Below are 21,729 nucleotides of genomic sequence, written 5' to 3'. Positions count from 1 at the left end.
TCTCACAGTCCAAGGCATGTCCATGGAAGGAATACCTAAGCTGTATTGAGTTCCATGATAGAAGGAAGGCAGACTAAAGGTCCACTAAATCAGGTTTTTGAAGGCTTTTAAACAGAGGCTGGATGGCCATCTGTCGGGGGTGCTTTGAATGTGATTTTCCTGCTTCTTGGCAGGGGGTTGGACTAGATGGCCAACAAGGTCTCTTCCAAATCTATGATTCTATGAATATTTTGACACCCTTAGAACCTCCTAATGCTCTGGAATGGGGCCTCCTCCATTAAAGCAACAGTGGGATCTGAGGCTTGCTGCAAAATCTGCCAGCCTCCTTGAATTTCCAGCAGGTTGCACTTATTCTTTTGCTTTTTCTGCCATTCCCACCCTGTGGACCATACCTCCCAGATATATATATATATATATTTATTTGTTTACATGAGGTTTGCCTTCTCTCCTGGCGGCTCCCCTTCGCGTGTGAGCTTAGAATTAATCCTTTTGTGGCAAAGAGGGGGGGGGGGGTGAGTGTATATGTGCGTTTCCCCCGCTTCCCCTTCCTCAGCCACACACACAAACACACACAGGCGCACCGCGCTCCTTCCTTCCCTCCTTGCTGTGTGTGAACTCCAATGTAGCTGCTCTCCATAGCCGGGAGGAAGGTGGGTGGGAGGTGTGGGGTGTGGTTTTTTTTTTAAAGGAAAATCCCCCCCTTCCTTTTCTTCCCCTCCTCATCTTCCTCTTCCTCCTCTCCCTCCTCCTCCTCCTCCTCCCCCCCTCCAAGGCATGCGAAGCTGCAAAATGGTCCGAGTGGTGAGCGTCCTGGGTCTGGTGATGCTCAGCGTGGCTCTCCTGATCTTGTCCTTCATCAGCTACGTCTCCCTGAAAAAAGACAATATCTTCACCACTCCCAAATATGCCAACACGGGGGTGCCCAGGATGTATATGTTCCACGCCGGATTCAGGTGAGTGGGTGGGTGGGGGGGGGGGGTGATTATTTAGTCAGAATATTCATTTATTTATTTATTTCAGGAATCCCCCCCCCTCCTCCTCCCTTTTTCCCCCTCCTCCTTTCTTTTAACCAGCTGGGGAACTAGATAAAGGCTGCACAGGCTTAGGAGGAAGAGGAAGGGGGGAAGAAGAGGGGGGCATAAAAGGAGAGCAATGTCCTTCCTAAATACACACCCTGGGGTGTATCTCTCGACCCCCCCCCCCTTTTTTTCCCCCAACCTTGATGCCAGATATAACACAATCTCCCTCCCCCCTCCCCCTTTATTAATTTTTTTTACAATGTGGGCATCAATCCCATCAGGGAGGTTGGAGGTTTTGGCATCAGTGGCTAGAGAAAGGGAGGCCTGAGGGTGGATGGATGGATGGAGTGAAGAGGGGGGAGGGAAGGGTGATGAAGGGAAACTAAGGGATGCTGAGGAAGGAATGAGGATGCAGGAAGGCCCTTTGGCGCAGGCGCCCTGGGCTTCAGCTGATGGTAAGGTGGAAGGGGAGGGGAAGGAAAGACCCCCACTGCCTCTTCCCCAACTGCCCTATGGGGAGGCTATAGAGGGTCTTTACTCCCTCCCACTCCATCCATCCATCCTCCCTCCCTTCTCTCTCCCATTCCCTCCCTAGGCTGGACAGCAGGGTGGAAAAGGGAGATAGAGTCTCCTTTGTGGGATGATGGGTTTTGCAGTGATATTTTTAAAATCCTGGAGAGGATTTCCAGAGTCTTCCCTCACCCAGAAAAACAGGCTTGCTTGGGTCTACCTCTGTACCTTAAATAATAATAATAATAATAATAATAATTATTATTATTATTATTATTATTAGATACATAACAAGATTAGTACACAGCAGACAAGATCTGTATGCTGGCTTTTGTTTTTCATCACACATCAAACACTTCCCAAATGTCTTGGGCTATATTATTATTATTATTATTATTATTATTTGATATATACCAAGATGAATACACAGCAAACAAGATCACTATGGTGGCTATTATAGAGTCTTCCCTCACCCAGAAAAACAGGCTTGCTTGGGTCTTCCTCTGTAGCTTATATTATTATTATTATTATTATTATTATTATTATTATTATTATATAACAAAAGTAGTCTACAGCAAACAAGATCTGTATGCTGGGTTTTGTATTTGATCACCCATCAAACACTTCCCAAATGTCTAGGACTATATTATTATTATTATTATTATTATTATTATTATTATTATTATTTGATACATAGCAAGATGAGTACACAGCAGACAAGATCACTATGGTGGCTATTATATTTGATCACACGTTGGACATTTGTGGTAATGATTATGATTATTATTATTATTGCCTTCTCTTCTTTTAAGGAGGCTCAAAGCAGCAATGGGGAGGTGGGTGGGATGTTCCTACCAAAGGAGAGGGGAAGAAATGAATCACGGTTCTTGCTCCTAGGGATCTGGTCAGTCCACACACAGACCAGAATATATTTTGGATATTTTTACAACAGTTCTCACACCACCCTTTTCCTTCACACCTTTGGTAATATATTTGGAAACTGTTCCCCTTCACGACAGGGAAAGGGAATGAGGAGCTGTCAGGCAAGTGTGAGGTGCTGAAGATGGGAGAACAGAAGCAGAGAGGCTTTCCCAGGGAGGGCCCTGTTGAGGAGGCTGCTGTCCTTGGTGCTGAATTTGCATTCACTTTCTCTGATCCTCCAAAGCAAGCTGTCTTCATGCCAGGGTGCATCTATACCAAGCATAGGCAAACTATGGCCTGCCAGGTGTTTTCGACTTCAACTTCCACAATTCCTGGCCTTGGGCCCCTTTCTTTTCCCCCTCAGTCACTTAAGCAGCTGAGGAGGAAAAGCAAAAGAACTGAGGCTGTTAGGAATTATGGGAATAAAAGTCCAATGCCTGATCTATACTTTGGAATTAATACAGTTTGATACCAATTTAACTGCCATGGCTCAATGCAATGGGATCATGGGAGTTTTAGTTTGGTAAGGCACCAGCATTCTTTCACAGAGAAGTCTAAAAGCCTTGTTAAAACTACAACTCTCTTAGCATGCAGCCATAGTAGTTAGTCGCAACAGACAATGAATTCTACAGTGCAGATGCACCCCACAGAAGATAATTTGCAAATGACGTATAGGTTTTAACACATACATTCCTCCACAGTTGCACTTTAGTGAGAGATATAGTTTTACAAGGCCTTTAGACTTATCTGACAAAGACAGCTAGTATATTACAAAATCATTCAGCTGAAGCAGTTAAAGTGGTATCAAACAGTGCAGATGATCCCTCAGTCCCATCACTCACTTGGTGAGGAACAAGAGAGAGACTTCTTTTGGCTGCATTCTGCATTGTATAAGGAATGCAATCTGACACTTTAACTGTTCTAGCTGAATGCTATGAGATCATGACAATTGTAGTTTTACCAGGTCTTTAGCCTTCTCTGCCAAAGAGTTCTGGTTCCTCACCAAAATGCACCTCTCCTAATTTCATAGCATTGAGCCATGACAGTTTATTAGTGGTTTCCAATTTTTGGCCCTCCAGGTGTTTTGGACTTCAACTCCCAGAAATCTCAGCCAGTTTACCAGCTTCTAGGAACTGTGGGAGCTGTAGCCCCAAACACCAGGAGGTCCAAAAGTTGGAAACCACTGTGTGCCAAATAGCATTCATTTTACAGTGGAGGAAGAGCCTCAATGGCTGCTCCAACCCTCTGGAATTTCCCTCCACAGGAGGTCCACCTGGCCCCATCCTTGCTTTCCATTCATTGACAGTCAAGTACATTTCTGCTCAAACAGGGTTTTAATATATAATTACTCTTAAGGAGGATATTGGGGTTCATGGTTTGTTTTTATGCTTTTCACTTTTGTATCCTTTTCTAGCAATTTTAAGCTGTTTCAGATGTTTTTTAAACTGTATTTTTATTTTATTTTGTTGTTAGGTTGGTATTATTGTAATTAATTTTATCCATAAGCTACCTTGGATCCCACTTTGGGAGAAAGTAAGGTAGCATATAAATAAAATATGAATAAATAAATGTTTCTATGGGTTTCTAGCCCTGTCTTGCTGGCTGGAACACTATTAAAATTTTAGTGGGATGCTGTTCTAATTTTTTTACAATGAAATTTATTACAATATTTCAACAGGTGAAATACTACATTCATTTTCAACCAATTATTCACAGGGTCTTTGCCAGTCACAGTTAAAAATATTCATTAGGTTCTATGGACCAATGACCTAACAGTATAAGGAAGGTCCATTTACTTATCTATATACCACTTGAAACATACTTTGCATACTGTGTTTTTATGTTGCCATATTAATATATAAAATAGCCCACAACACATTTTAAGACTGTTTGTAAAACTGCCTAAATTTGTGTAATAACTCCATTATAGTTTCTCGAGGCGCCTAAAATATCTCAGACAACATGTTCTCTCCTCATGTAGCACATTTTCATATGTTTCTTGTCATTCCATAAAGACAACTGATACATTTCCTGCATATTTATGGGACAGATTAGATTCATTGAATCAGTGAAACATATGTATATATGTTGGCTTTTAAAATGTCCTAGGACTCAAAACATCTCAGAGGGCTTCACATCCCTAGTTGGTGGACCTTTAGTTTCAACTTAAGGTCATGTCATAATACAGCCTCTTCTAGCATTTAATAAATCAGGATGGTCAGGATGTTCTTTCTAATGTTTAGTATTATTATTATAGTTAAAATTCAGTTTCTGTTAAATGGAATCAGTTGGTTCAGATCCTACATCCAAAGCAACAGAAATTGTTCCATTTTTATAGACACTATCATGAAGGAAACAACAAGCTAGAGGTATTTAAAAGTGGTGTTTATTTGCTGTGCTAGTTGAAAAATCCTTATTTAGTCCAGTGTAACCATTAAAATAGGAAACAGACTATTGTGGAAAAACATAGGACACTTCTGTTTTTGCAAGTATGAGAACATATGGACATCTTTAGAGGTGTGGAACACATAGGTACCACATTGGGGCTAAAATCCAATAAGTACATGACCTATGTAGAAATCTCCATTGGAGTACCTATTTTATCATTGATGGGAGACCAAGGATTTTCTAGTTCTACCTCTATGTCTTTTCTTTCCTGGGTGTACCAAAGCAGCTGTTAATGTGTATGCTTCTGTATCCCATTAGCCACACATTTTCATCAGGGGAAAGAACCACTTTTTGCCACCAGCATAAAGCTGCTTTTTCCTTATAATTCATTACCATAGCCAAATACGCAGCCAATTAATGACCAAGAGAATGGAGCTTGGTCTGCAACATCCCTAATTGAAGGCATCTTCACAGGGAAGTATTTATGCTTTAACTTATTGTCAACCTTATCAGTGAGAGACCTCTAAAAGCCCTGGTCATCAACAGTTTGGTGCATGTCCTGAAAACACAGGACTATGGCTTCCTGGTTGAATTGATCCTTCTATGATGTGACCCCCCCCCCCCCAATTTGCCTTTTCTAATGAACAAGAAGATATAAAGTACCTCTTTTTGGAAAGTGCCCCAACACATATGTAGGCATATGTGTTGGTTTTGACCTTTAAAGCCCTACATGATTGGAGATCAGGTTACCTACAGGTTCCCCTTCACTCATACAATCTGCCCCAAACACTTAGGTCCATCACCCAGAGGAACCTTTTATTGGCCACCCAAAGACTGTGAAATGACCTGATGGAAGAAATCTCGCAGCTAAATCAGCTGTCAGAATTTAAGGCACTACTGAAAACCTTTCTCTTCCAACAGGCCAACTGAGTCCATTTTAGCTATGACTTTTAAATCACTTTCTATGTTTTAGTGTTTTTTTAACTATTATCTCAAGAATTTTAATAAGTGTATATTTTAATATATGTATTTATGGTGGCATTTTAACTATGTTGTGCCGCATCTCAAACCAAAATGAGAGATGGGTAATAAATAAAAAATATTATTATTATTATTATTATTATTATTATTATTGAGTTTCCCATTGTATATGTCCTCAAAGAGGGATGATGGTATGTATGTGTGTTTGCATGAGGCAAAATATATAGGTATGACACCCCATCATGCACTTTCATGCATTTTTCAAGGTAGAAGAGTTTTCTGAATGAAACCAGCATGCATATTGTTATTTCTGGTTCCTACAAACCTGAGGACACTAAGCAAAGTGAATCTATATAAGGTCCTTGTCCCACATTCAATTCACTACAACACATCTGAAATGCACCTTTTGAATCAGCAAAATTTATATATGTGTTGACTCAGTATTTTACGGTTGGTTTAATAGATCTCCTCCAGTAGAGGCTAAGCATTAGGATTCAGAACAGAGTCTACCTCGCTGCTTTGTTTAATTTTACTTGTTATAATGAGATTTTAAAGTTTTTTGTGGTTTTTCATCAATATGAGTTTCCACTGAAAAAGAAAAAAAATTACCTCTTATGCAAAAGGAGGAATGTTTTGTGTAAAAAAAAAATCACAGTTCTCATCTACACTTACTGGGAAGTGAATTCAGTAGATTTCAAACATGGTATGGATGGCATGAACCTGTGTGAAGTCAAAGGTATTGTCTCTACCCCAACATTTTCAAAAGTTTGGTGGGAAGAAAGGAGAGGGCTTTCTCTGAGCCTGCTCTCAAATTTTGGAATTTCATCCCATTGAAATTAGAATGGTTCTTTTATTGTTGCCTTTCTGATGATGGCAAATGAAGATCTTCCTTTGTGAATCAGCAGTTAACAAGAGCAGAGCTTTTTATGCTGCTATACTGTTTCTAATCTTTGATTTAAGATGATATTTTAAATATATTTTCAAAGGCTTTCATGGCTGGGATCACTGGGTTGTTGTATGTTTTTTTGGGCTATATGGCCATAGTCTAGAGGCATTCTCTCCTGACATTTCACCTGCATCTATGGCAAGCATCCTCAGAAGTCGTGAGGTAGTGAGACCTCACTACCTCTGAGGATGCTTGCAATAGATGCAGGTGAAAAGTCAGGAGAGAATGCCTCTAGACCAGTGGTTCTCAACCTGGGGTCCCCAGATGTTTTTGGCCTTCAACTCCCAGAAATCCTAACAGTTGGTAAACTGGCTGGGATTTCTGGGAGTTGTAGGCCAAAAACATATGGGGACCCCAGGTTGAGAACCACTGCTCTAGACCATGGCCATATAGCCCGAAAAAACATACAACAACCCATATTTTAAATGATTTTAATGTTGTTGTTGATTTAATACTGCTTTATTCTCTACTGTTGTGTGTCTTTATTGTCATTTTCTGTCTTTTGTAAAGACCCAGTTGGGGAAAAGGGGGAGAATGTAAATAATGGGATGGATGAATGGCATGAACCTTTATAAGTCTGAACAGACCTCTAGTCACTTCTTTTTAAAACTTATCCAAAAAGAGATTAATACATCCCTGAAGTTGTGTAAAATCCCCATCCCCCTCCAGTCCTAACTGGAGATTATAGAGCTTTTGGATTGCACTAGATCTGGGAGAGACTGCACTAATCAATACAAAGATTCATTATGTTTTATGAACAAGAAAAAGGAAAATGAGTAAGACTAACTGATTTTTATATTCACATGAACGTTAGTGGATAGAAACCCACTTCTTCAGATGCAGTATAGTGTCAGATATAAAGTATATTTGCACTATTGTAGGATTGGGATAGAATGTAAGAAGATCCAGAAAGATGCAGATCATATCCCTTGCCTTCAATTTTCAAATGAGTCTTCAATGTGATACAGATCTTTCAGATGTTTACAGAGGCCTTTAATTTTGATGTGTGAAAGCAACAAATCTGTTTATCTGTTTGTCCAATGTAGAGTGATATAACTGACATAGGATGGAATATATCACATTGGAGGAAGAACAAGCAAATGTACCTCTAACGTTGTGGATGATGTTAGGCCCCTGTAATATTGATCCTTGAGTAGATGTAGAGACAGAGTTGGCATTTAGGTCTGTGGCAGTATCATGTCCCTGTGTTACTCCTCATGTTATGTAGTTGTTTAAGGCCACTGAAAACCTGCCTCCCAGAGCCTGTGAGAGGGTTGTGTTATTCTCTCAAATTGTTTGAAGCTCATTGATGTTGTGGTTCAGTGGTCTCAGCTGGCGACTGCAGGCGATCACTAGGGGTGTTCTATCATTTTGTACTTCTGGTCTCTCCTGTGGTAAATGGTTCCAAGGTATTATTCTTACCTTGTTTCTTCAACTTCTTTGGTGGGCATTTGCAGTTTGAGAAATATGTGTTATAAATCTAATAATTTTAAGTCTCTGTTTTATCAGCCTGAACAGATGTGGTTCTATCAGACAGTTTAGTGGCAAACAATCAATTTGGTAATAGGTTCTTGGTGGAAACTAGAAATGTGTAAGTATATGTAATAATTAGTGAGGTTTTGATAGAATGTGAAGCTTAGAAGTCCATTGTGCAGTTGCACAGTAGTGTCAAGAAGGTGAAATTGTTGTGCGAATTGTTCCAGGCTCAGGTTGATGGAAAGGTGAAAGTTGTTGAAATCCTAGTAGAACTTCTCAAGTATTTGCTTTCTGTAAGCCTGAAGTCATCTAGAAACCAAGGGTAGATGAGAGGTCATTGAGTGCATGTGTTGAGGAAGCAATGTTCTGGGTCAGTGATGAATATGTTTTTATATTGTGGTGTCACATGGGTGTTCAGAGCAGTGCCACAGATTTGAGATACATGCTAAGTAAGTACAAAGTAGTGGAGTTTGGTCTGCCATAACCTCATTAAGGATGGTATTAAGGATGGCTTTTAAATCATCTTGGTGTGGGATGTTGGCGTATTGGGAGTCCAAATAAACTTGAGCCGACCTGGATGAGTAGATCATCAGTATGATTTTTCATGGATGGCTGTACTTCTGCCAGCCTCATGATACCTCCTTGTTGTGCATAGAATGGTGCCACTTGAGCTACCCATAGACCATTACTCACTCAGATAACTAACATTTGTATCAGTATTTATCATCAGAATAACTTTAGGAACAAAGAACCTAGAGTCAGATTTGTATGAGGAAGAGAACAGAGTAGGCAGTAGAATGAGAAAGGTTGAAAGGGTAGGCGAAGGAAATGTCATAGCTATTCTATTGAAAATGTCTCCAACACAGCTATTCATCTGAAGTGAAAAGTAATGTGACGTAACCATATAAATACATTTAGATTCCGTAAGGTGCCACCGTTCTTCATCTATGTGACAATGATTAACTGAACCATTGGTCTGTATTTAATTCTGGATTGTCATGGAGCTTAGAAATCTTACTTTTGGGATTGCAATTCCCATATTCTCATAGCCAGCAGAGAGTTGCCCTGCTAGCTGAGTGATTCTAAGAACAGACATCCAAAAACTAACTTTTTAAAACTTGATTTTGTGTGTAAATCCTTGGACGTACTTACTGAAATATGGATATGTGATCCTTTTCAGGTCCCAGTTTGCACTGAAGTTCCTTGATCCTTCATTTGTACCCAATACAAACTCCTTGAACCATGAATTGCAGGATAAATCTCCCAAATGGACATTCAACAGAACAGCATTCTTGCAGCAAAGGTGAGAGGCATGAAAAGCAACCCAAACAGTGGAGTTAAGCACATGTTTTTATCCAGGGATTCCAATCGTTATTAGCCCTTTGGCTAATTATTTACCACCACACAATATGTGATCTTGGGAATGTTAAAGAATATCCAGCAGCTTTACAATTCAACTAGGAATAAATTACCAAAATTCAGAGATGAACTCTGGGTTTAAATCCAAAAGTTCTAATGTGTTAACATGTTTTAATTACCTCTCAAGTCATTCAGTCCAAGGGGAAATGCGGAATACTAAACTGAAGTTTTTGTTATTTAAGAGAGAGGGGAGAGTTGTTACAGATCTGTAGTCAAACACTTGGCTTCTTTCTAATCCATTTATTTAATCCTTTCTCATCTATATGACCTCTAGCACACATCAGTCTCAGTTATACTTTCCATGATTCTTCTTTCTGATGACTCTGATGTCAGCTGAAGAGGGGAAAAAGAACAACAATCATGGCTGAGGGGGAGCGGGAAGGGGAAGAAGAGGGAGGGAAGGAAGGAAGGATCATTGTTCATCCTTTGTTCATCTCCATCCTTTGCTGGGGACAATGGCAGCAGATAGGTTCCTTGTCAACCAAGCAACGAAACTACTCTAGGTTTTCCTCTAAATTTCAGAGGAACTCTCTGGAGTTCTATACTCAGCTCTAAATAGGCTCAGCATCTTAGATAGCTTCTTTAAAGGTCAAACTAAAACCTGAAGCAGATTTATCACTCCACTGACATGGAACCCACCAGCTTCCACTAGTTGGAAATCTTAGTGTTTTTAACCCGAAGCTGAATATTCTGAGACAGTTACTTCATGGTAGTCATGTTGGCCACGCAGCAAAATACAACAAAAGCCACAAAATAACACCTTTATTGGCCAACTAAAATGTACAAAATACATCTTACAATCTTTCATTACTTCTTCATCAGGCAATGATGTTAGAGTCATTGACTCACATTTTCCCTAATTATGGTTTGCATCGTTAGTTAAAATGGCATGGAAATATCTCAATACCTTTTTGGCCATTTGGGGACATCATTGCTTTGGCTTCCCTACATCAAAAGGGGGTTTGAATGAGTTGGCTTGAAATGTACCCTCCATGGTGCAATATTCATATGTCACAGAATCTTCCAACCATCATAACATTCTGGAAGTTATAGCTCAACATACTTAAAGTCCAATTCATTGGAGAAAGCTAGGTTATAAGACCCCCCTCTCCACATCTATGATTTATCTTTTAGCCACCAATTTTCCTCAGACACTTCAAGAGGCAAAGAACTGCATGCATGAGATTGTTATCTCCTCTAAATCCTTTCTCTGGATTTTCCTCATAATGATAGAGAAGACTTTGGAATCCTTAACAGATAGAACCCGTTGCTTGATAAGGAGTGCCATCACAATGTGGGTTTAACACATATCCATGTTTTACCTTGTCCATCCTCTTTCTGACAAGGGTACACACCTAGGTATTAGGTAGAAAACAAGAAATCGGGACTCTGAGTTTCTCCCCCTTATGTTTCTATTGTTTGTTCCCTGATCATTTTAAATTAGTCTTGTTATTAATGTCATCAGACATTTTTGTCTGGTAGCTATCTGTTCTGTTAGAGATATAAACCAGGATGATCCAACTGTGCTACATTGTAAAGAAAGATAGATGTTTTGGACAAGCTGAATGGGCTGATGCATGTTTAATACTGATTTGTCCTAGCTAAGGGATTAAGAGACAACTACAAGATCAGTGTGTTATATTTGGTTCATTTGTAAAATGATGTACTTTTCTTGTAATGTGACCAGTGGTATAAAAATTGTTCCATTGTCATTATGCGTCTCCAAGTCAACAATGAATTGTAACAATACTAACCTAGAGCTTCTTGGCAAGATATATTCAGAGGAGGGAATGTACCTTACCCAAGGTCACCCGGTGGCCTTTCCTGGCTGAGCCTGGACTTGAACTCAGATTCTCAGAGTACTAGAGCAGTGCTGAAACCACTCATCCATTCTGGCTCATGATATAAAATAACTATAATAAGTAAAATAGATACAAAATCCAATTCTTCCTCCCTGTGGCCTCCTTAATTTCTTGGGACATTTCCCTTCTCTCACCCTAGCCACAGTAAAAGTCTGTGTATGCAAAGATGTTAACCATCATTAGTCAAATGGATGGCAGAATTTGGTAAAAGAGGAACTAAGTTAAACTTAATCATGGTTAAGGCAGCTGAAGGTAGGTAGGGCAAAGAAGGAAGCAAGGCTACAGGAAAGGGGATATCTGTAGAAAACATGCACAACTGGTTGTAGTTAAAATAGACCCACACGGCTTTTGTGTAAAAGGCAGAACAACCTGAAATTCCACCTTCTGTTCAACAAATAAGCTGTTCAAATGTCCGAGAGATTTCTTCTCCAGAGCTAGATAAAACAAACTAAGATGGAATGAACCACAGCACCACAGGATCAAAGGGGATGTGTTCACTCTTGATTTAATTACAGTTTATTTCAACAAAGAAAAGGGTAGATGGTAGATTGCGTGGCTTTTGAAATTGGAATGGCAAAAGGAAACACAATAGCATTTGGGTTAGGCATGTCATAAGCTCAGATTCCATTTGAGTGTAACCTTGTAAGGCAGACAACAGTGCAATATGAAATTTCACTGAACAAGCAAGAGTCTGCTCCGTTTCGATATAGCTGTAGTGTCTGCTTATCTGAGAGGCACGGCACTGAATGGTTTCCAAGGAACCTTCCTGAAGCTTTCTGTATTCCATTGTACTGGCAAACTCCAACACAAATTGTTGTCAGAAAAGAAAAATCTCACTGGACAAGTTAAGGAATGGAAATTAATTTCTGGAGCTTTGTTCTGCTCACTGGGTAGCAGAGAAAAATAAAGAGAATAATTATAGATTCAAAAAATCTGTAAACAAAATTATAGCACCTACCAGAACTTGGGATGTGTCATTCACATTTTCCCCAAAAGTGGGTTTTGAATTATTATTTTTTACCACAACCCTATTTTGCTCAAAAGGACAAACCTTCAGCTAAAATCCTGTTGTCTTATGCATATGTAACTCCTCCTAGGGAAGTAGTTGGACATATTTGTCCAATGCACAATGTCCACATTGCCAGCAGGGACAGACATTGTCACTCATAATATGCACAATTCTTCTTCCGTGACCTTGAATTCTGTTGAAGGTGATGTATGTCCAGTGGTTTCCTTTGCCAGTAGTTGCTATATTCACTCATCTCTCTGAACTTTAAAGGTTACCCAACATGCCAAACCTATTTGAGGAGGTTGATGTTACATTAAATTTCAGATTAATTTGAGAGTGAAAACATTGCCTCATTGAATTAGAGGCCATAACCTGCTCTTGAAGGGTTGGAATCATGTGGACCTCTAGATATTGTTTGACTGCAAGCCCCATCATGCTGAGAGAGTTTTTTCTGCCTCTACTTTCAGACAATGACCTTGTGGATTTTGTCCATACTATCTGGAAAATTATGGGATTTGCAGCCCAGAGAGTTCTTCCCACTTCATAACATTGGTTGCATGACTGAGATTGAGTAATTTACAACATAGTAATATCAGAAAATTACACACAAAATGCAGCGTTTACAGAGGAAGGCGCTCAATTTAGGTACTGGGGGCAATCATGCCAGTTTCATGAATAATATCCATTTTCACCTTGAACTTTGAGAAGGAGAACCAGTGGACATTAGACAGTCTAGCAAATAAGTAATGAAGTTTTCAGATACTCAGTTGTTGAGTTTTCTTTTGATGACCAAATGGAAACCCATCACATGTAGCATTTGTACTAGCCTTGTTCACTTTAGGGAGAAATTTTAATATTCATAACTGGCCTTATGGCTCCCAAATATAATATGAAGGAGTCGTGACTCTGTAAAAGAGAGACTAATGAATGTTGCTTTAAGATGGCAAGCGATGATACTGGAGTCATTCCCTTCAAAACCTTGAGCTCATTATCATAAATGTCATTTAAGGTTGACTTGAGAATTTTGCATCAGTGATGTAAGAGAACAGCTGGTGACATTTCCTTGCAAAGCTCATTACTGTCCTGTGAAAGGTTCAATATGTGAGACCTTCACCGTTTAATTTACCTCAAATGGTAGCAATATACTGAAAAATAATCAGATTGCAGCCTCAAAACAAAATGCTTTCTATATGCCATCTACAGAGCTTGACAAATAAGCATCAGTCAGCAGAGTCTCAATTATATGGTCTCAGTGTAACTCAGAAAAAAAATTCTCTCTATCCTTTTCTTTTACTGGAGGAAAGGAAAATGCATTTCTTAAAATAAAAAGTCTAAACTATTTGTGATAATTGCATTCTCAGACATATTGCACAAACATGGATTGCAGCACCTCCCATTCATCTTGATTGCTTCCAGTTCTCCAGCTCACAGAAAGACCCATGAAAGACCACAAATAGCCCTCAGGCCCTTTAGAAATTGCTCATTTTGCTCTACAAGATAAAGAATGAAAGTCTCAATCTGAAAAATTACAGAGATATGGGCCTTCATCCATCGGGGAGTCCAAAATAGCATATACGATTGACTCAAAATTGTTTTCTGGTGAGTCAAGAGTTAGGTAAATCTCATCAAGCCAATGAGTCTACCCTGGTTCAGAATACCAGTAGGATTCAAGTCATTGAGGTGGCTTTAGACGTTCCCTTCCCACATCCAAACCACTACCTGTGAACATGGGCATCAACAGTGATCTTCTTCTACTCCTCTTCTTCCTCCCCCACTTTGCACAGGAAGCTTCTGCAACAAATGAAATGCCAATTTGTATCTTTATTTACTGATTATTATTATTTTAGTCCATCTGGGTAACACAGAGGTCATGACAATCACAAATTCAAACACAGTCAGGCTAAATCCTCAAAAATCAGAACAGAAGTCATGTTGATTTCAGTGGATCTATTCTGAGCATGACTAAATCGAGATCCACTCCAATAACTCTTAAAAATACACATCCTGCATAATAAATATTTCCAGCTATACTCAAAAAGCAAATCCATTTTTGTTAAAAACAATACATCCAATTTACTCGAAGTTCCTAAAGCCTAAAAGCAATAATGGAACGAACATAACATTAAAAGGGATCCACTTATGTGGATTTCTTTAGCCCCATTTATGATTCCATAACAATGTTCTTTCTTAGAACTATGCATAAACAAAGCTTTAATTCTCCTGCAGAATCCACATCCCAAAGAAAGATTAATGTTATTTAGTGCTGGCTATGCTATGCTTCAAAAGGAACTCAAGAATAGCATTTTGTGCTTGTCCATTATCCTGTTATTTAGCAACAATATTATGCTAGCAATGGACTTAGAACTTTGTAAGAGTAGCACAAACCAAATGTTGTGCTACCAAATTTACCATTTACCAAATGTAAATGGTGGGATAAACTACAAAGGGAAGGGTAGAAAGGAACAAATGGGAGTAACTGTAGACAAAACCCATGCTGCATTTCTTTCCATAATTAAGAATGAGGTTATGTTGGTTTACAATAGTAGAATGTTAAAAACATAATAATACAACTAAATTGAGTGAGCCCCCAGTGGCACAATAGGTTAAAGCCCTGTGCTGGCAGGATTGAAGACCGACAGGTCCCAGTTTCGAATCCGGGGAGAGGTGGATGAGCTCCCTCTACCAGCTCCAGCTCCTCATGCGGGGACATGAGAGAAGCCTCCCACAAGGATGATAAAATATCAAAACATCTGGGCGTCCCCTGGGCAACGTCCTTGCAGATGGCCAATTCTCTCACAACAGGATGCTCCTGACACGACAAAAAAAAAACAAAACTAAATTGAGTCATAAAGCAGTAGAACAGTAGGGTATAAATCCAATACTCCACAGGTTAACACCTATATAACATCTGTTAATGTCAATGTTTCTGCTATAAGTGGAAGCAGCAACTAGATCTAGGTCTGAAGAAAATTACAAAAAAGTTTCATTATATATCAGTCCAACTAAGTGACTAGGGTAGTAATAAGGAATTGCTGTGGCAAGTCCTTCTTTTCTTTTTTTCGCATCAGAAGCGCCTTGAGAAACTGTGAGTTGCTTCTGGTTTGAGAGAATTGGTTGTCTACAAGGACATTGCCCAGGGGATGCCCAGTAGTTTTACCTTCCTGTAGTATGCTTCTCTCATGTCCCCACATGAGAAGATGGAGCTGACAGATGGGAGCTCACCCCGCTCCCTGGATTTGAACTGCCACCGTTTTGATCAGCAGTCCCGTTTAACCCATTGCACCACTGGAGGCTTCTCTTTCTTTCTTATTTTATCCATATTGTAATAGGGAAGCTCACAACAAGAGTAAAACAAGAAAAAGCTAAAACTCTAATGATATAAGAAAGTTAAAACACAAGTTTAAAAGATATATAATTTGTTGTTTATTATTGGGTTGATTTTGATATATGACAGTCTCATAAATAAGAGACCTCCAAATCACGCTATTGCCAACAACCCTACTCTGGTCTTGCAAACTCAGAACAGTGACTTTCCTGACTGATTTGATCCATCTGTGTTGCAGTCCTTTCCTACTGCCTTCTAGCTTACCAAGCATGATTGCCTCTTCTTGTTAATCATGCTTCTTGTTAGTCTCCACACTTAGTCACCTTAGCTTCTAAGGAGAGCTGAGCCTTGATTTGCTCGAGAACCCATTGATCTGTCTTTTTGGCAACCCAGAGTATCTGGAGAATCCTTCTCCAGCATTACATCCCAAATGAACTGATTTCTTTAGTCACGCCCATCCACAGAAACCATTAATTTTGTAAAGGGTAAAATCATTGGTGTGGAAAAGACAACTGGCATAACTAGCTTCTCTTCATGAACATATTACTTACCCTTGCAATACTTCCATAATTATATCATTTCAAGACATTGTGAGGAAATATAGTTGCCATCATTTCTTTAAAAAGAAAAATGAGGGTGCAACCATTAGGGGGCAGCCATGTTTGTGCTGGTTATTACCTATTTGCCCCAGTGTGCTGTATCCACATGATGTCTAGTGCATCTGAGATACAGAATGAGGTCTACAAAGGATATCCCCTAAAATCAGCATTCCTGGTCCTACTTTGCACCACTGCTACAAGTGTCGATACTTCATACAAGAACATAAACCCATAAAACATAAGTACATAAATAAACAAAATGATTTTTATAACAATATCTTGGAGGTAATCCCTTCACTATTGTAAACAATAACTGTTCCACACAGTATTTTTTGTGACTGAACCATCTCATGATTGGGATCACTGTTCTTAGCTAGTCTGCTAATCAGATGGCAAACACAGTTTAGTAGAACTGCCAGACCTTGCATTCCACTGGCACACTTTGCACAGTCCAGGGGAATTCCCTCTAAGGTAGGAGTGTAGGACATTTTAGAAGAAAGTATGTGCCCTCCTTGAGAGTGCTGAATTCTCTTTTTGGTGATGCACAAGGGGCTACCCAGATGCTACCTTAGCATAGGCCAGTATAAAACACGTGTGGTTCCTCAGCACACCTCTTTAGACTGAGAAATTGCAGATTGGCACTTATCAATTAATCTGGATTCTATCTGGTGTTCCACTACCAACTTCTGGCCTCCTGAGTGCCCAATTCATGATGATAGTTAAATCAGACAGTCAGAACTAACATCAACACTCCACTTAAGCATTCCAAAGTATTGGAATCTAAGAATATTTACATCGGAAATGAGCAAACACTTTGTTACTGTTTAGGGTATTTATTTTAGATACTTATAAATATACAAATAGTTCCCTTAGGAAGAAACACAGATATTTCAATGTCTGACTGCTGAGTTTCAGTACATTATTTACACTTCATGTTAGGCGTGATACATTAATTGCATTACATCATATTGTCATTAGAATTGTATAGTTTCATAAGGACTGAGCCTTTCTCTTTCTGCATCTCTTTAACAAATGTATAAAGAGATTCAGATAATAGTTAACAGATAGAGAAGTATTAATATCTTAATATCTTAAGGAAGCTTGTTTTCTGCTTCCTTGGAGACTAGGACGCGGAACAATGGCTTCAAACTACAAGAGAGGAGATTCCATCTGAACATTAGGAAGAACTTCCTGACTGTGAGAGCCGTTCAGCAGTGGAACTCTCTGCCCCGGAGTGTGGTGGAGGCTCCTTCTTTGGAAGCTTTTAAGCAGAGGCTGGATGGCCATTTGTCAGGGGTGGTTTGAATGCAATATTCCTGCTTCTTGGCAGGGGGTTGGACTGGATGGCCCATGAGGTCTCTTCCAACTCTTTGATTCTATGATTCTATGATTCTAATAATACACTGTTTCAATTATCTATCAGCATGAGTTCACTCATATTTCCAGTTTCCAGAATCGCAGTGGCTGCACCCTCATTTTCCTTTTTAAAGAAATTGTTCAGGTCACTATGCAAATGTTATCGGATTCCCTCAGCCTGAAAAAGTCAAAGACATATATACCCCTGAACAAGACCACATTACCTCTGAGGATGCTTGCCATAGATGCAGGCGAAACGTCAGGAGAAAAATTGCCTCCAGAACATGGCCATATAGCCCGGAAAAACTTACAACAACCCATGGATTCCGGCCATGAAAGCCTTCGACATTGTCAAAATAGATTCACCTAAGAGTTGCCATAAGTTAGAAATAACTTGAAGGCACTTGACAAGAACAGCCCATTCAAAATAAGATATATATGTGAATATAGCATGTTATATCACTAAGAAAATTATAATACAGGACTGTGATTAAATAACTTTTTAAAATATTGTCGTGTTTTAAATGTATTTTGGGGTGCTGAGTTTTTTTAAGAACCAATAATCATATTGTACACAGTTCTTTCAGAAATTTCACTCCTGATTTCAATATTAATTTCATTCACTCATATCTTTCAACTCAGAAATATCAAAGTAAGTTGTGAAAAAATTGTATGTGATAGAGGAAACTGAAGTCATTTTTGGATTTAGAACACTGCATTCCTATAAAAGTTGTGTGTGTGTGTGACTGTGTGTAGGTCCTTATGACCCTCAGTTTTTCAAGTTTGTGAATTACTCTTCTAGAGTGGCCTTTGGGAGAGGAAGTGTGCTGGTAAATTAAAAGGTGAGATGTTACTGAAATAATTCCAGAGAAAAGCAGAAAGAAAAATTAGGCTCCACATGAAAATATGTACCTCTCACATTCTTTGGCAGATAAATGGTTTCTTGGAATTTTGTTGCTGAATAAATAACCCAGTGCTGGGTCTTATTCAGCGGCACTATGTGATGCTTTAGTTATCTGGATGTTAGATGTGGTCCGATGTTTTAAGTGGATCGCCATATGGCAAGTAAGTAATGTACAATCAATAGTTTATGTTCTTTAGTATAGTTAATAGGTTTATAAGTTAAGTCATACTCATATTGTTAAGGATATTATATACTGCTTAGCTTAATGCACTTGCTTGATTAAGCGAGTTATATATTAGGGATAAGGATGCCGTTGGATTGGAGACAACGAGAGAACCAGTGAGAGGGTTTTTTTTCCCAGGGTTAAAAGCACTGGGAGGGATTTAGATCACAACCAGGTGTTAACTGTACCCATCCTTGTCACTGTCAAATTTCAACATACCCACCAAATCACCAAATTTCAGCATACACCCAAATGTTAGAGAGAAAAGATATTTCTTTCTCTGGAAGTTTAGGTGGGCAATTTCTATGGTGAGGAGTGTTTGATATAGATGAGTTCGTGTTGGAAAGGAAGGTCTGTTTGAGTCTTTTTGAGCCAGCAATAGCTAATGTGCCCACCTTAGAAAGATGAGTTTGAAAGAATCAAATGGAGTCATTAGGATACTCAAAAAAGGAAAAGATGTATTTGTCAAACAGATAAGTAAAACTTCAGATATAGATTCTGCTGCTATTTTGGAGGGGTGTCCTTACTGTACTGTAAAGTATATGGCAGATATCACTTTGTGAACATGGAAGCTTTGACTGCATCGTTTATAGCACATGTTCATTGGAATTCATGTGCAAGCCCAGCTATACAAATATTGTATTCATAGAAGCAGGTCAGCAAAATCTTACTAGCACACCAAGCATAAGGAGAAAACAGAGGAGAGTGGAAACACATGTTAAAAAGTACTGTGTTGATTTATTTTTTTCTTGCTTGTTTTCTTGGTCTCTTGCTTTATTGCTACAGTTTCTTACTTTTATAGCTCACCTTTTCTTCTATGAGCTCAAAGCAGAATGTAATAATAATAATAATAATAATAATAATAATAATAATAATTAATAATAATCTTTATTTATACCCCGCTACCATCTCCCGAGGGACTCGGTGCGGCTTACATGAGGCCAAGCCCACAATACATCAATGATTAAAAGCAATAACAACAATTAATACAGACAATAAAATAAAACTCATAACAAAAAATAAACAATAAACAATAGCAGTAACACAACGACGTTTAAAACCTATGGCTGGGCCAAATGTAATAATTAAAATTTTAAAATAATTCTGAGCATGAACAGATGAAATATGAACTAGGATAGAGTTTTCAGAGAGGGATGGGGCATGCAGGCATTCCTAGATTAATAGTAAAGTGCATTTCGAGGACATATTGCTGGGAGTTTCCTTATTCTGGGAAGGTACACTGGAGCAACCACGTTTTCAGGCTCCTCCTAAAGATTGCCAGGGTTAGGGCATGCCTGATGTCCTTGGGGAGTGAGTTCCAGAGTCGAGGGGCCACCACTGAGAAAGCCCTCTCCCTCATCCCCACCAATTGCGCCTGCGATGGAGGTGGGAGCGTGAGCAGCTTCCCTTCTCCATTCTTTACCCTTACAACAATATTGCAATATTGTGTATGTTTGGACTTTAAGTTTGATAGCTCAGTGAAGTCTGGAACATGGATTACCCAAGTCACACAGTCCAATATTTTGTCCAATATTTTAACCGTGACTTCATAGTTATGTCAACCTCAAAGGGAGTTGGCTTGTAGACAGGCTTAAAGTGTCATGCTTCATTTGGGGAAATTAGTTCCCTGCTTCAAATCTTCCTAAATGAAAGCCAGCAATTCTGTACAAGTAAGAGGTATCATTTTAATCAAACATATCTGCTTTATTTTTAGGCGAGAAATACTTCAGCATGTTGACGTGATCAAAAACTTTTCTTTGACAAAGAATATGGTTCGGATTGGACAGCTGATGCATTATGACTATTCCAGCCATAAGTATGTTTTCTCCATTAGTAATAGTTTCCGAATGTTGCTCCCAGATGTCTCGCCAATCCAGAACAAGCACTACAACATTTGCGCCGTTGTTGGAAACAGTGGGATCCTGGTCGGCAGTCAGTGTGGGCAGGAAATAGATAAATACGATTTTGTTTTCCGTTGTAATTTTGCCCCAACAGAGGCATTCCACAAAGATGTTGGGAGGAAAACCAACATCACCACGTTCAATCCTAGCATTCTGGAGAAGTATTACAACAACCTTTTGACCATTCAAGATCGCAATAACTTTTTTCTAAGCTTGAAGAAGCTTGATGGAGCCATCCTCTGGATCCCAGCCTTCTTCTTCCACACATCGGCAACCATTACAAGAACATTGGTTGACTTCTTTATTGAGCATCGAGCACAGTTAAAAGTCCAGTTGGCTTGGCCTGGAAATATCATGCAACATGTTAACAGGTGCATCTTTTTCTTGCATTCAATTTAACTGGATGGCATTGCTTGCTTGTATTGTTTGCAGTTGAAAGACTACACAATTCAGACTACACAATTATTGCACTATGCTTTTTTACTGCCATGGTTATGTCTTATGGAATCCTGGGATTTGTATTTTGGTGAGGCACTAGAGCTCTCTGGTTGAATATTCAAAGTACTACTCAATTAAGATTAGACCACAATATATGTTGCTATGGCAGTTAAAGTGAAATCAGAGAAGTATGAAATGGCCCTGAGAAGGGGAAACATCCATAATAATAACAATTTTAGAAGAAAAGAGAGATTGTTGGATTTATCAATGTATTTTTGTGTTTTTAATATATTTCCTTTCTCTTAAAAATAACTCAGATTGGCTTAGCCAAAACAATTAACAGAAATCTGTATCATTTATATTTTCTTAAAATCATACTGAGGGTCCTATCACACTACACACTATATCACACTTGAACACCTATGAAATCCTGAGATTTGTGGTTTAGGGAG

General features: G+C 39.1%; 1 protein-coding gene across 2 annotated transcripts in view; it reads left to right on the top strand.

The window, feature by feature from the left end:
• The first annotated feature begins 323 nt into the window (after positions 1-323).
• The window catches only part of ST8SIA3 (ST8 alpha-N-acetyl-neuraminide alpha-2,8-sialyltransferase 3), a 31,415-nt gene continuing 10,009 nt past the window's right edge, over positions 324-21,729 (top strand). The window contains exons 1-4 of one of the 2 annotated variants that reach the window (XM_060761310.2): positions 324-341; positions 773-953; positions 9,422-9,544; positions 20,653-21,210. In XM_060761310.2, the coding sequence (XP_060617293.1) occupies positions 775-953; positions 9,422-9,544; positions 20,653-21,210 (860 nt within the window). In that variant the 5' untranslated portion in view covers positions 324-341; positions 773-774. Of the gene's footprint in view, positions 342-508; positions 651-772; positions 954-9,421; positions 9,545-20,652; positions 21,211-21,729 lie in introns of those variants that run through there. The other variant, XM_060761311.2, reaches the window with a different exon arrangement.

The sequence above is a fragment of the Anolis sagrei genome, chromosome 2, assembly GCF_037176765.1.
Source record: "Anolis sagrei isolate rAnoSag1 chromosome 2, rAnoSag1.mat, whole genome shotgun sequence".
Taxonomy (NCBI): domain Eukaryota; kingdom Metazoa; phylum Chordata; class Lepidosauria; order Squamata; family Dactyloidae; genus Anolis; species Anolis sagrei.
Note: the sequence above shows the minus strand (reverse complement) of the source record. Positions and strands in the feature narration are given on the sequence as shown.